Below are 15,838 nucleotides of genomic sequence, written 5' to 3'. Positions count from 1 at the left end.
GGAAACAGCGGTAGGGCATTTGCCTTGCACGCAGCCAACATGGCTGATCCGAGTTTGATTCCTCTGCCCCTCTTGGAGAGCCCGGCAAGCTACTGAGAGTATCTCGCCCGCGCAGCAAAGCCTGGCAAGCTACCCGTGATGTATTCAATATGCCAAACACAGTAACAAGTCTCAAAATGGAGACGTTACTGGGCCCGCTTGAGCAAATTGATGAACAACGGGAGGACAGTGGACAGTGGACAATAAAATTTCACACTGCCATCATTCAGCTTATCCTTATTAGCTTTGTAATGTGTTTCTTTTCTGATCTTTTTATGTGTGTCATATTTGTGCTTTAAAAAAATGTGATCCTGGGGTTGGAGCGATAGTACAGTGGGTAAGGCATTTGCCTTGCATGCGGCCAACCCGGGTTCAATCCCCGGCATCCTAGATGATCTCCCAAGGAACGCCAGGAGTGATTCCTGAGTGCAGAGCCAGCGATCCCTGAACATCGCTGGGTGTGACCTCAAAAGCAAAGAAAAAAAAATGTGATCCTTTTGTAATACTCTGAAGCCTGCTTTTAAAGTTAACTATTTTGACTTTTTATTTTCAGTAAGTTTTCATCACTTTTAATACTCAAGTCAAATTCATGTCCCCATATGTCCCCTCTTTGAGAAATGTTGGTCTAAATCACAGGATCCTATTGTTTCTCAGTTCAGGATACTTTTTAATGTCTCAGTCTTTTTGTGACACTATGAGGCAAAATGGACTGGAGCGATAGCACAGCAGGTAGGGCGTTTGCCTTGCACGCAGCCGACCCGGGTTTGATTCCTTCATCCTTCTCGAAGAGCCTGGCAAGCTATCGAGAGTATCCCACTCACATGGCAGGGCCTGGCAAGCTCCCTGTGGCGTATTCAATATGCCAAAAACAGTAACAAGACTCACAATGGAGTTATTACTGGTGCCTGCTCGAGCAAATCGATGAACAATGGGAGAAAAGTGCTACTGTGCTTCTAGGCAAAAAGGAACATGTAGCAGTTTCCTTTACCACATAGTTATGTCTAAACGTTTTGTCTTAATTTCTATTGCTGCATAATACATAATACATGGACAGTATGAAACAAAATCCATTGTATCATGAAATTCTAGACAGAAATCCCAAGTGGGCTTGGCTAGGTTCTTAGAAAACAAAATTGTACACCAGGTTAGGTTCTTTTCTGGAGGCTCTGGGCAAGAATCTGCTTTTAAACAGCATAAACTTTTTTCCAAAAAGTAAAAATAGAGCTTCTGTACCACCCAACACTTCCACTTCTTGGTTTCTATCCCCAAACACAAGAACATTAATTCAAAAATATATGTGCACACTGAGTACAAAAGTAAGGACGTGAAGCATCTCAGGTATTCAATGACATAAGAATAAAGAAGTAGGGGCTGGAGCGATAGCACAGCAGGTAGGGCGTTTACCTTGTACACATGACCCTGGTTCCATTCTCATTCCTATATGGTCCCCCAAGCATTGCCAGGATTTATTCCTGAGTGCATGAGCCAGGAGTGACCCCTGTGTATCGCCGGGTGTGACCCAAAAAGCACTGTAGCACTGTCCTCCCATTGTTCATCGATTTGCTCTAGTGGGCCCAGTAAAGTCTCTGTTGTGAGACTTATTACTGTGTTTGGCATATCGAATACATCACAGGTAGCTTGCCAGGTTTTGCCGTGTGGGCAAGATAATCTCGGTAGCTTGCCGGGCTCTCCAACAGGGGAGGAGGAATCAAACTCAGGTTGGCCAACTTGGTCGCATGCAAGGCAAACACCCTACTGCTGTACTATCGCAAAATTGTGGTATGTATGTGTGTGTGTATATATATACATATATATAATATGGTAGAATGCTCTGCAGCTATAACAAAAGATGAAATACATGGGCTGTAATGATAGGCTGTTTGCCTTGCAAAACCAGGATTCGATCTCCTGCATCCCTTACAGTCCCCAAAGTCCTCCAGGATTAATTCCTGAGGGCAGATCCAGGAGTAACCCCTGAGCACTGCCTGGTGTGACCTAAAACACACACGAAAGCTTAAGCCATACAGTTTACTGCAGCAGAGATGGAACTAAAGGTTGTCGGGTTGAGCGAAGAGGGAGAACAAATATGAGATGATTTCACTCAGTGATACCTAAAGCAGTAAAACAAGAAAATGGAAGATATCAAATGATGGCAACTTCTTGACCCTGAGTTACATTACTGAGAAAGTCAAAGGGAACAGTGGGATGGACTATGTGGTGAAATAAAGGTACCGTAAGTGCATTGATTAAGGGCCTTAAAAGAGAAATGGACACTGGTGTAGGGTGTGGTGCTGAAAGTTTGGCCATCTTCTTAGAAAACAAAATTGTATACCATTTTGTACATATACATAAAAAGCACATCTTTACTTGATTGGCAATACTGTATTACCAATTTTATAATATAGCAAGTATTCAAACACATAGGATTCTTTTCTGATCTTTCTCTTAGGTTCCCCAGTGAGATCCTTCCCATAGTAACATCTTTGTGTGATCTTTCTTTTGAGTATGGGCCACGCCTTTTTACTTATTTCTAAGGAATCAACTAATGACCTGGCACTTCTGAATTATATTCTGGAAGAACTATGGGTTGTTTGAAGTGCTAAATTCTTTCATGGATGTTTTGCTGTGGAAGAATGGAAGCTACACTGTCATTAAAGCAAACTTGTGGAAAGACACATGACAAATACTTGAGTCCTGACTAAGAGCCCTATGAGAAACTTTGAAAGATGGTTTTCTGAGTCTTACTGTTGCAAGCAAATAGATAAGGGAGGCCCTGGTAATGAGTTTTTGGGGAAGTAATATTCAGAGGAAAATGCCTAATCTCCAACCCTGAAGTATTTCAAAGGCATGAAAATCAGCCCTTTAAGATGCAAATACTGGGGCTGGATTGATAGCACAGCGGGTAGGGCATTTGCCTTGCACTTGGCCAACCTGGGTTCGAATCCCAGCATCCCATATTGTCCCCTGAGCACAGCCAGGAGTAATTCCTGAGTGCAAAGCCAGGTGCTCAAAGCCTGAGCACCGCTGGGTGTGACCCATAAAGCAAAAAAAAAAAAAAAAAAAAAAAAAAAGAAAGAAAGAAAGAAAGAAAAAAAAAAGATGCAAATACTGAAAAAGAGATGCTTGGTCTTTAAACCTGTGTTCTTCCTTGAATGCATTTCTCTCTGTCCCTCTGCCCCTTATTTTTATCTAAGTAAATCTTGTTTGCTTGTCTCTGTTTCTTTGCTTGCCTATTTCCACTCTTTTTTTGTTTGTTTCCCTTTTTGGGTCACACCCAGAAATGAACAGGGATTACTCCTGGCTCTGCACTCAGGAATTGCTCCTGGTGGTGCTTAGGGGACCATGTGGGATGCTGGGAATCGAACCCCAGTAGCCCGCATGTAAGGCAAAATGCCCTACCGGCTGTGCTATCGCTCCTGCCCACTATTTCCACTCTTGAGAAATCTGTGTTCTCTCTTGGGCAATGTACTCTCTTCTCTTCTCTCACTTTTTTAAAAAAATAGGTTTCAATAAAAAAAACTTTATTGCTCCACAAAAATGTGGAAAGGAGAATCTCAGAGAGAATCTAAAGTTCATGATAAGGACTGGAAAGGACTACTGGAGCCCTCAGAGTTACCCTTAAGTTAATATATGGCAACACTCAGATTAAAACTTTTATGTATGCAGAGAACTCTGGCTCAAGGCAATTTTAAAAAAATCCTTTTCCCAAAAAGGCTCTGCATGTTGGTGTGTAGGTATGTGAACTGTGATGTTACACTAGATTTCTTGGTATGATTAAACTACCTGTAGCCCCGTGAGCGGCAGCCGCCTAAAATCAGGCCACGCCCACTTCTAAGGAAGCCACGCCCACTTCTGAAGAGGCCACGCCCCCATAGGAACCTGGTTGGGAGGGGTAGAGGCTGAGCGTTGGGGTAGAAGAGGAAAAGGCTCAGGTCCGCTTTTGTTCCAGGGTCCTAGAGGACGCCTTGGGCTTTGCACGGTGAAAGCCCACGGGTTCAAATACTGGCGGGCAAACTGACCTGCCAAAAAGGTTTTTTTCCTCTCTAGAAAAACCTGGGTTCTCTCTTGAATGCATTTCTCTCTGTCCCTCTTGCCCCTTATTTTTATCTAAGTAAATTTCTTACTTAGAAGTTTCTAGGACTATTTTACTTCACTATTTCACTCCTGAAATTCTTTTCTGCAAAGGAAGACAATAATGGAAACATGGCTCATGATATGGGCAAAGAGTCACTGTCACTGTCCTCCCGTTGATCGTCGATTTGCTCGAGCGGGCCCAATAACATCTCCATTAGAGACTTTTGTTGTTACTGTGTTTGGCATATCGAATACATCACGGGGAGCTTGCCAGGCTCTGCCATGCGGGCGAGATACTCTCGGTAGCTTGCCGGGCTCTCCGAGAGGGGCGAAGGAATCGAACTCAGGTCGGCCATGTTGGCTGCGTGCAAGGCAAACGCCCTACCGCTGTGCTATCGCTCCAGCCCAAAATTTCTCACAATAGCCTGAGTCCTCATCATTCTGAAAATTTAGATGATGGAGACCAGTTTTCATTCTGTGTATGTCAAGTGGACTTCAGGTTCAATTTAACAACTGCTTTTGTTGAGCTGGTGGGACACTAGCATTCCATGCAAGGTAGGCTCTCAGAGCAGACTTTACCAATCCTAAGCCACCAAGAAATTTCTCTGGGTGACCAAGGTGAGTCAACAGAAGGATGAAAGTACTCTTTTCTTGAGGCTGCCTCCCTTGTTCCCCACCTCATGCAAGTTACCTGCAACACTTGATGTGAGATTGCCAGGAACAGGTGACATGTATTATTATCAACTGCTACATCAGAGAGTTTGGAAAGTGAATCCTTTTACAATCAAGCTTTGGTTGAGAGCTTGTTCTGGCTGATGTCTTGACTGTAGTCTTGTAAGAGACCATGAACCAGAAACACTCAGCTGAATTGCTCCCAGATACATGACTCACAAATACTGTGAGATAATGTTTGTGTTCTCAACTAATAAGTTTTGAATTGATTTCTTGTGTAGCAATAGTTAACAAACACGTTTGGCATTCTGGCAGGGCAATTAAGGATAAGGTATGGAAAGTATATTTGGGTTATAGGAATGAGACTGTAGATTTTAAGATAAAAATCCATTTTATTTATTGAAGAATTAGAATCTTACATTAACAAAACCTTATCTGACAGTAACACTGCAGTAATCACATCTTTTGAATGTGTTTAATACCAAAACAACCAGAGATAACATGTCTTTTTTTTTTCTCTTTGGGTCACACCTGGCGATGCACAGGGGTTACTCCTGGCTCTGCACTCAGGAATCACCCCTGGCAGTGCTCAGGAGACCATATGGGATGCTGGGAATTGAACCTGGGTTGGCCGCATGCAAGGCAAATGCCCTACCCGCTGTGTTATTGCTCCAGCCCCGAGATAACATATCTTGTTGAGTTCTTCCATAGTTATGTAAATAAAAGTCTAAGAATATGGTTGAAGATAGGATAGAAATCGCTGGGTAATTTCTTCTGGAAAATGGAGTAAAATTAATCATTAAGGCCCTTTAAAAACAAATTTAAATCACACATTATTCTTTGCAGAGAAAACCTCATTCATACCGAAAGGGTTTTCAGTCAAAAGAAAACAGAAGAATGTGTCCCCAGAGATCACTTTTGCTCTTCTCTTGCTTGACTTTGAAAATAAACTGGATGGAATTTAAAGTCTAGAAACCTCTTTGACAATAGGAGATGCAAAACTTCAAGTTCCAAGCACACCTTTTCAATACAGGTTTTCTTGGTTTTTCATGTTCGAAAATGCCCATGTAGTAGCGTCTGTTCCTTGAGGAATGTGGCTGATAATTATCTTGAAGCTTGAGATGAGAAATGACCCTCTTTGCTGGTTGTATGAGATAATGACCAAAGTGGGAATAGAGAGGGGGAAATAAAAAGACTCCAATGAAGGAAGTGATCATTTTGGACTTCATGTTGTAGATGAAGATTTTTAGAGATGAAGCAAGTCTCTCTAGCACAGCATGGAAAATGGAGTAGAATTAATCATTAAGGCCCTTTAAAAAAAAATTTAAACCACACACTGCAGACAAAACCTCATTCATACTGTAAGGGTTTTCAGTCAAAAGAAAACAGAAGAATGTATCCCCAGAGATCACTTTCGCTCTTATCTTGCTTGACTTTGAAAATAAACTGGATGGAATTTAAAGACTAGAGACCTGTTTGACAATAGGAGATGCAAAACTTCAAGTTCCGAGCACAACCTTTGATCTTGAGCCCTTTTTATACAGGTTTTCTTGGTTTTTTCATGTTCGAAAATGCCCATGTAGTAGCATCTGTACCTTGAGGAATGTGGCTGATGATTTTAGATTTTCAGAGAGATGAAGTCAGTCTCTCCAGCACAGCATAGTAGTAGATCATAGTCCTAAAGCCTGACTGGTTTTATCAATCTGGCAGTTTAGGGTCAGTGCAAAAGACATTCCTAACACCTGAGGGGGTAAAGTATGGAGAAATATAAGATTTTCAGAGGAGAAACCATCTCTCCCATAGCCCCTAGTCTTGAACTCAGAGACTAAGAACATGTTCAGACTAATATCAGCCTTCCTGCAATTATTTTAAATTCCTACATTTTGCCCCCTTTAGCTTTTCAGTAGGAAGCAGAGATGAGTAACATCAAGATGTTAGAGTATAGTGTTGGGACATCTTAAGTCTTCATAAGAAATATAGATGTTCTAATACTGGCACAGTACAAGGTTAGACTTTGTACAATGAATCATTCTATATCCTCAGTGGCTTGATTTCTAAGTAGAGAATATATTGTTTCTCACTGAGTTTCTTGGGATAGCCCTAATTAATCTGTGACAGACCCAAAGCACTTGGACATAAAATGGGCAAACTATCACATGGTATAAAGGCTATCACAAACTATCACGAAACTAGACCCACGCCTTTAATCCCTGACTTGTCAAACTAAAAAAGGGAACATGGACAAAATAGATTAAATTTTTATAATACAGTTTTTCTTAGCATACAAAGCTAATTTTCCAAGTGGAAGGTTTTATCTGTCACAAGTGTTTTTGAGATTAAAACAGTGCTGTCCTTGGACCAGAGAGATTGCATAGCAAGTAAGGCATTTGTCTTACATTTGGCTAACTGCGGTTCAATCCTTAGAACACAATATTGTTTCCAGAGTACCACCAGGAATGATCCCTGAGTAAAGACTCTAAGCACCACTGGGTGTGACCACCCAAAACAACAACAATAATAACAAAAAAACAAGATAGTGTTCCTTTAGTAGCTTTTCTATTTTGGTTTTGTTTTGGAACCACATCTGGTGGTGCTCAGGGCTTACTCCTGGCTCCATGCTCATGGATCTCTCCTGGTGGTGTTCTGAGATTCAAACCCTGGTCAGCCACAAGCAATGCAAACATTCGCGCCACTATGCTATTGCTCTGACCTCTCCTGGTAGCTTTTCTTTCTTTCCTTTTGTTTTTAAAAGAAAGATTTGTTGTTTACTAAATATTTGTTTTGAGGCATCATCCTAAGCATTGGAAAGAAATGTTAATAATCCTTAACACAAGCCAGATATGGTGTCCACTTAACAGCTGAGGTCACATACGAAAGCACAGAGAAGTGCAATGAATGGACCAAAGCCAGCAGCAGTTAAGGGCTGAAAGCCTGAGTTGTGTTCTTTTTATACAAACTCCTAGGTAGCCTTTCATCTGACTATGAAACACTTGTATATCGTAGGGACAAATTGACTAGATATATCTTAATTTTAATTTTCTGAGTGACTTAAGTTGATAATATAATTTGTGGCATGTCGACATATTACAAATATGAGGAGCTCATATTTATAGAGTATATCTATATATCCAATATGTCCTAAAACCTTGCATGGCTTAATTAATTTAATCCTCATAATGGTTCTGTGACTAAACTCTTACCTGAATCACACACACACAGATAGTGATAATTCCAATATACAGGAAATTGGATTGAAACCACAGCTCTGCTTTCATATAGCAACCCTAGAAAAAATTTACAAATACAAATGAGTTTCCACAGTATTCAACTTAATTAGGAGACTTATTTTGAAAGATGGCTTATATTTTTGCCTTATGTAAATCTTGGAGAACCTGGCAGACTACCAAAAGTATCCTGCCCGCATGGCAGAGTCTGGCAAACTTCCCGTGTCGTACTCAATATGCCAAATACCAGTAACAATGGTGGGTCTCATTCTCCTAATCCTGAAAGAGCATTGAAATGGCTCTTTTAAAATCTCAGGGCTAGGAAGAAGGAGACGTTACTGGTGCCTGCTTGAGGAAATTGATGAACAACAGGATGATCGTGATCGTGATCATGATGCCAAGAGAATTAAGCTTGGTATTAGATATATTCAGCTCACATCTCCCAATCCGAGCAAAGAAGATAGAGAAAGGTCTTAATTTTAAGGTAATTCAAAACTAACCAAATAGGCCAATAATAGAAATGTTTCTCAAAAATTACCTTTACTTGTGGGTCTGAGGGGCAAGATGATGGTGGACCTTCGAGCCAATCATTTGTGCCATTTATACCGCAACACTGCAGCTAAAAGTTCAACAAAAAGTCATCATTAGAGAGTCAACAGAAAGGAAACTACAGACCTTAGAGGAATAGGTGATCCATTTAGATCTAATTTTATTGCAAAAAATAAATTGACTTAAGTATAAGAGTTCCCTGTAACAAAGCACTTTATTTATTTATTTATTTTAATTTTTATTAGTGAGACACCATGAGGTACAGTTGTAGACTTACAAATTTTTGTGCTTGGGTTTCAATTATACAATGATCAAATACCCATCCCTCCACCAGTGCCCATTTCCCACCACCACGGATCCCAGTATCCTTCCCACCCCCCATCCTGCCTCTGTGGCAGGGCATTCCCTTTTGTTCTCTCTCTCTTACTGGGTGTTGTGGTTTGCAAAAGAGGCATTGAGTGACAATCATGTTTGGTCTATAGTCTACTTTCAGCATGCTTCTCCCATCCTGGGAGGATCCTCCCAACACCCTTTATTTGGTGTTCCCTTCTCTATCACTAGCATATCATTTAATTCACAGAAGAATATGTACAGTAGAAAGGGCATGTTTGATTTATTAATATTCTACAGATTAAAAATTACACATCTAGGGAATTATATAATAGAGGGATGATCAGATTGAATTAACTAGGCCCCCTAAACACTTAAGATAATAGCACTGTCACTGTCCTCCCATTGTCCATCAATTTGCTTGAGCAGGCACCAGTAACACCAGGCACTAGTAACCATTGTGAGACTTGTCGTTACTGTTTTTGGCATAACAAATATGCCACGGGGAACTTGCTAGGCTCTGCCGTGTGGACAGGATACTCTCAGTAGCTTGCCAGGCTCTTCGAGAGAGAGAGAGAGGAATCGAATCCGGGTTGGCTAAGTGCAAGGCAAATGCCCTACAGAAAGTAGAATAATTCTAATTTACATCAAACTTTATGTTATGTTTCACATAAAACATTAGATAATATTACCTTTCTTCTAGTTTTCTTTTTGGGGGGACTCTAGGTCACACCCAATGATGCACAGGGGCTACTCCTGACTTTGCACCGAGGAATTACTCCTGGTGGTGTTCAAGGACCATATGGAATGCTGGGAATCGAACCCGGGTCAGCCACATGCAAGACAAATGCCCTCCTACTGTACTATCACTGCAGGTCCTCTTCTAATTGTCTTGATGCTGTCTTTCATAGAACAGAAGTGATTCATTTTAATATCAGCTGGGTTAGTCTCATCAAAAAATGAAATCTTCAGTTCAGTTTTGCAGTTTTTTCCTCCATAAATCATGCCTTTTGTGTTGCTATTAAAAAGCATCACTATCTATGGACATGTACCCTGAACACTCCCACTTTCACCTAAAAAGACATCACTATATCCTCATATTTTCCTTCTATTTGATTATCTAGGAAATTTTGTGTTTAACATTTAGCATGTGAACCAGTTGATGTTTATTTTTTGAAGGTTATGAGATCCATGACTACAGATGTTTTTGGCATATGAATATTCAGTTGTCCCAGCACAGTTTGTTGAAGGGACTGTTTTATTCATTTCAGATAGCCTTTGTCCCTTTGTAAAATTTCAGTTGATTGTGTTTATGTGGGCCTGCTTCTGGTATCTCTATTTTGTTCTATTGATCGATTTTTCTCCTTTTCAAATGCCAAACAGTCTCGATTATTGTGAGTATATAAGAAGTCTTAAAATTGAATAGCATAGAATCTAAAACTTTTTCCCCCCAAATAGTATGTTGACTTCTGGGTTTTTGCTCTGCAGGTAAACTTCAGAATTGGTCAATATTCATGCAATAATTTACTAAACCTTCAATGATTTTGTATTGAATATATAGATAAGTTTGAAAGAACTAATATCTTGACATTATCGAGTATTTCTACCAATGAGCATCAAATATATCTCCATTTATTTAGTTAAACCTAGAATAAACTGTGGTTGACTTGGGTGATTATAACTTGTCAATGTAGGCATATCCTTGCTTAAAATTATTATATTCTCATCTCCTCAGAATCCTGGTGAGTGATATTGGCAATAATGAAGACAATGCATGAATAATCTCTATACTTCCTTTTCATTTCTTTTGTAAACCTAAAGTTTCTCTAAGCAAAAGAAGAAACAAATGGACCAAATAGCATAATTTCTAGCATTTGCTTTAAAAATATTGTAGGGTTCAAATTGTAGAATATGATTAGTTTTTGTGAGTCCCGAAATTCAGTTACTTGCTCTGCATGGCCCCTTAACACCGCCAGCGAAACCCTGGCGACTCCTGAGAACAACTAGACCAAGTCCTGAGTCATCAGACCAGCACCATCTGGATAAACATCTCCAAGAGTGCTCTTAGGCCTCCCAAGTTCCACTGAATGTGACCCATGTAAAAATATTATTAAAGTATTGTTTTTATTTTTTTCAGTCCACACAGTGTTTCTTGGGAACCATTTTCAGCTTAGTACTCAGGTTCACTCTTAGAGGTGCTCAGGGAACCATATGCAGTGCTAGAATCAAACCTAACTCTTATGCATGCAAAGCATAGGCTCAGTCCACTAAGCTCTTTCTTCAGCCCCAGAATATTCTATGGGATTAGTTTAGATACAATTGAAAAATAAAATGATAACTGTTGAAACTGGGTAATATAGACCTGGAAATTTATTTTTTAATATTGTCCTTGCTTCTCTATATGTCTGAAAATTCTATAACGAAAAGGATTCAGACTGATTTTTTTTTTTAAATAAAGGGTTGGGAATACCGAGAGCTTTAGTAACTTTCATGGCCATCAAATCCTGTTCTTTCTATTTCTAATTCTTATTCCATTTCTTGTACTCCACACTTGGACAAGGGAGAAATTGGATGCATAGCTGTATTATTCAAAACTCACACTATGTCTGTGCCAGAGTAATCTCATTATTTTTCTTTATCAATACACAGAAATATGAATAAGAGTTAATATATAGGTTTTCTGTGAGGCATAAATAATGGGGTACTGGTAGTCTAATAAGCTTTATTTAGCATACTTACAAACTTTTAAGTTTCATTTATAATTTCTCTTTTTTGGAAGAGAAGTAGCACTGCACTGTAGCACTGTCCTCCCGTTGTTCATCGATTTGCTCGAGCACGCCCAGTAACATCTCACAACAAATTGTTGTTATTGTTTTTGGCATATTGAATACATCACTGGAAGTTTGCCAGGCTTTGTCGTGCAGGCGAGATACTCTCAGTAGCTTGCCACGCTATCTGAGAGGGGAGGAGGAATCGAACCCAGGCCAGCCATGCCGGCCGCGTGCAAGGCAAATGCCTTACCTGTTGTGCTATAGCTCCAGCCCTTTGGAAGAAAAAAAATTTGGAAAATAGAGACCAGAGAGATAGTACTGGAGGCAAGGCATTACCCTTGTTATGTGGATACTTTGGCCTTACCCTAGTTCAATATCTAGGGTACATGTGGTACCCTGAGCATCATTAGGGGTTGACCCTGAACACCACTAAAGTGGCTCAAACTTTCCCTGGAAATTTTTGGGGTAAAAAAATTCAGTATGATGTATTTGTTCTTCTTTACTTCTTAGTAGTGTTTAAACAATAAGTCTTATTGAGTTGTGGACAGGAAGTAAAGAATGTATAGAATTTATACTAATCATATGTATTGTACCCTTCTGTTTATGATAGCCAGAGTCATTATTACCTGGCTCTGGGCATTCGATCCCAGGAAACGAAATCTCTTCTAGACCCTTGGAACTGATGTTGGAAATGAAGTTTGGGATGAGATGAGTAATATTAACATCTGTACTCACATATGACTGAATGGAATCCCACGCTGCCCTAGTGCTATTGTCCGACTGGTAACGTTTCATACTGTCAGCCAGGCCCTCAGCCACATATCTGTTCAGCTAGACAAGGCACAATGCAGAAAAGTCAACATTATAAAAAGTATGTGAATAGAATATTGAGTTTTTATTATAGACTAGAGGTTTTATTGAACTCCTTAGAACTAAAAGAAGTGAGAAAGGGATTTTGTATATTTTAAAAAGTGCTAAGGGTGAGACAGCATTCAAGAATTACACAGTATTCTTTCTCCTCTGCAATTCTGAGAAGTAAAAGGACAATAGAGTGTAGCCTCTCTTTAGATGCTGAGCAAATATTGCCTACTGCAAAATACCTGGAAGAATCGAGAAGGAGAAAGAATTTCTTATACTTCCTGTGCATTTTTTCAGAGTCATCAGATAAAATATTTTTTATTTATTTTATAAAAAACATGTATTAAATGTTTTTCCCCCTCTTCCAAATGATAACAAACCTCTTTTGGCTTCATTCTTCCATGTAGCTTTTACATTTATTATAGGTTTTCTTCACAGAACACTCTACTCTCTCAGTCATATAAAAATGAGTTGCATTCTTCTGACTTACCTTCTGTTCATACAGGAAGAGCAGGATAGCCAAGGTCACCTCAGCAAGGAGGATAATCAACAGCAGGACAAAAAACTAAGTGATATCAGAGAGATGAAAACAGCATTAATTTCAGTTCTTCCCCACTGCCACTCCACTCTAAAAAGATTCAGACATTTCTTTCCACATATGCACAGGTTCCTGTTCCTGTCTTCTTGGGTCTTCTTTTACTATGTATTCTATTTCTACAACTTAATTCCAAGTCTCTAGAGGACACGTCAGCTATCTTCTATCTTCTATCTACATTGTTTTATCTTTCATTTGCCTCTTGAACATCATGTAGTGTATTGAATGTTATATAGCTGCATATTGATCTGCCAAATCAATAAAGCAATTTGTATTAATCTATTAAAATAATTTATAAAAAGGGCAGCAAACTAAACAATTCTTATGCACATATATGACAGGGAAGCATCTTAGAAAATTTATGGAAGGTCATAGTAATCCAAAGAATTTAGAGATTAAATTTTCTATGCTCGTAACACTAAGTCACATCCTTAAAATTCATACTAATGTGAGAATTTAAAGGGGTGATATTTTATTTCAAGCATACACAAAGAAGAATTAAATGCTACAAATGGAAATTATGATGACAAAAGCCCTTATTAGCAGTGTAAAAACGAATGCAAAGAAGGATGATGCTCACTTCTAATTATCCTACAATTCTAATCAAAAGCAAAATACTATTGGTCAGACTTGATTTATCAATCCTATAGTTCTATGTTTTCCCTGAACCATAGTATAGAAACATCATACCTATAACTTACGACATTGTGTAACCCTGGTTAGGGCATTACATGTGCATCTAGGGACTCACCGACATAAGCAGGCACTTGTTCTCTTTGATGGAGCCCATGCAGCCAAGGAAGGCAACCACCATAATAATGGAGCCCACAATGATGAGCACATTGCCCAGCGTGAGGAAAGGGAGTTTATGGAAGAGCACTCCGAAGCTGTTGTGGACCAGAAAGTAAATCCCAAAGCCCAAAATGCAGCATCCACAGAACTGAAATGAAGAATTCCATAATATTTTTAGTAAAGATGTGATTCTTTAATAACTCCTTAATTTCTCACTTACTTGAAATCAATTATCTTCTTCCATTTGCTCTATATAGGCTTTCCTACACAATCTCTCTATCCAGATTCCCCTCCGAAAAAGGGATGATGGCCCTGTGATGGTCCACTCACTCTTTATCCTTCCCATATCAGGTACCAAGTGAAAGATCAGAGGAATGGCACAAAGAACTGGCAGAATGCCCAGAGTGATAGTACAGTGTGTAGGGCATTTGCCTTGCATGAAGCAGACCCAGATTTGATCCCTATATGATCCTATATGATCTCCTGAGCACTATCAGGACTAATTCCTGAAAGCAGAGTCAGGAATTATTTCTGAGCATCACTGAGTATGAACCAAAATAAGGACAAAATAAAAAATGAATGACTGAGCACATCTTTGCATGCAAGAAGCCTGGGTTCAGTGATTAATTTTTCATGATCCCCTAAGGAACCTTTGAGCACAGATCTTGGAGTAGTGGCCACAAAACAAACAACAACACAGATTCCAGGAGGAACTTATGCCTGCTGATAGCATAGTATCTTCCTGCTTCAAATTCCCTACAACTGCTTACACATAGTTTTGCCTTTGGAAATCACAACCACGTTAAAGAGATATTATTTATTTAGGTTTGGGGCAATCCTAGGCAGTGCTCAGGGTACCATTGTGTGGTCCTGGGGATTGAACCAGGATTAATTAATTACATGCAAGGAAGTCAGCTTAATCTCTGTAGTATTTCTCTGGCCCTTAGAAGATATGTCCTTTTTGAAGAAATTCATTTTGTTAAACTTTTAAGAATATTCTACACATATGACTATCAAAAAAGAGACTATAAAACCCAGCTCCCCGAAGAGAACAACGCAGAGTCTCCTGCCCCCGCACCTGGCTGTCCTCGCCGGGGCCCCTTGGAGGGGAGCAGGTTGAATTTCCCTCCCCACCCCGACCAGGGCTCCGGCAGCCAAAGACCTCCAGAACCAGCCACCACCATGCTGAGACCACTCTCCACACACATGAAGGTACCGGCAGAGGAACAAAGGCATGCAGGTCCCGGGGCTGAGATCTCCAAGCCTGCTCGGATCGGGGCTGAGCATCCTCCACCCAGATCCTCCAAATTCCAGTAGGCAGGGGTCACACCCAACAACTGGCCCCCTGGCGCCGTGTAATCCCATCGGCGGCCAAGACTCAGGGACTATAAAACCCAGCTCCCAGAAGCTGACATCTTATTATCTCATTCCTACTTTGGACAAACTGGCAGGCTACCGAATGTAACCTGCCCACATGGCATAGTCTGGCAAACTCCCCGTGGCGTACCCAATATGCCAAATACCAGTAACAATGATGGGTCTCATTCTCCTAACTCTGAAAAAGCCTTGAATATGGCACTTTTTAAAAAATCTCAGGGCTAGGACCAAGGAGACGTTACTGGGGCCTGCTCAAGGCAATCGACGAATAACAGGATAGTCGTGATCGTGTTGACTATCAAACCATTCTACTCCTGAAATCCAATTGTTGATTTTGATGTAGTGAATTATCACCAGAAAAGGTAACTGCCCTGCCTTTCATGCAACTATTCCCCTTTATAGGGTGGAGAGTGTGGGGTACAAGAGTCATTCAATCTGTAGAATGTAAAGTCAGGTTTTTCATTCATGAGCAATAACTAGCCCAAATCCCCCAGAGAGAAACAGCATCTCCATAAGTAATGACACATGTGACTTTCATTTTGCGGACCATGGTGGAT

General features: G+C 40.1%; 1 protein-coding gene across 1 annotated transcript in view; it reads right to left on the bottom strand.

Annotated features, from left to right (window-relative positions):
* Window positions 1-5,218: 5,218 nt before the first annotated feature.
* Window positions 5,219-15,838, bottom strand: part of CD53 (CD53 molecule) — a 34,098-nt gene continuing 23,478 nt past the window's right edge. Inside the window, exons 3-8 of the mRNA XM_056123014.1 lie at window positions 13,864-14,052; window positions 13,008-13,082; window positions 12,395-12,490; window positions 8,548-8,628; window positions 7,986-8,069; window positions 5,219-6,527 (exon numbers count right to left, since the gene is read on the bottom strand). Coding sequence (XP_055978989.1) covers window positions 6,456-6,527; window positions 7,986-8,069; window positions 8,548-8,628; window positions 12,395-12,490; window positions 13,008-13,082; window positions 13,864-14,052 — 597 coding nt within the window. The 3' untranslated portion in view covers window positions 5,219-6,455. The remainder of the gene's footprint in view (window positions 6,528-7,985; window positions 8,070-8,547; window positions 8,629-12,394; window positions 12,491-13,007; window positions 13,083-13,863; window positions 14,053-15,838) is intronic.

The sequence above is a fragment of the Sorex fumeus genome, unplaced genomic scaffold, assembly GCF_029834395.1.
Source record: "Sorex fumeus unplaced genomic scaffold, SorFum_2.1 ptg000047l, whole genome shotgun sequence".
In the NCBI taxonomy this organism is placed as follows: domain Eukaryota; kingdom Metazoa; phylum Chordata; class Mammalia; order Eulipotyphla; family Soricidae; genus Sorex; species Sorex fumeus.
This window is presented reverse-complemented; position numbering and strand designations above follow the sequence as displayed.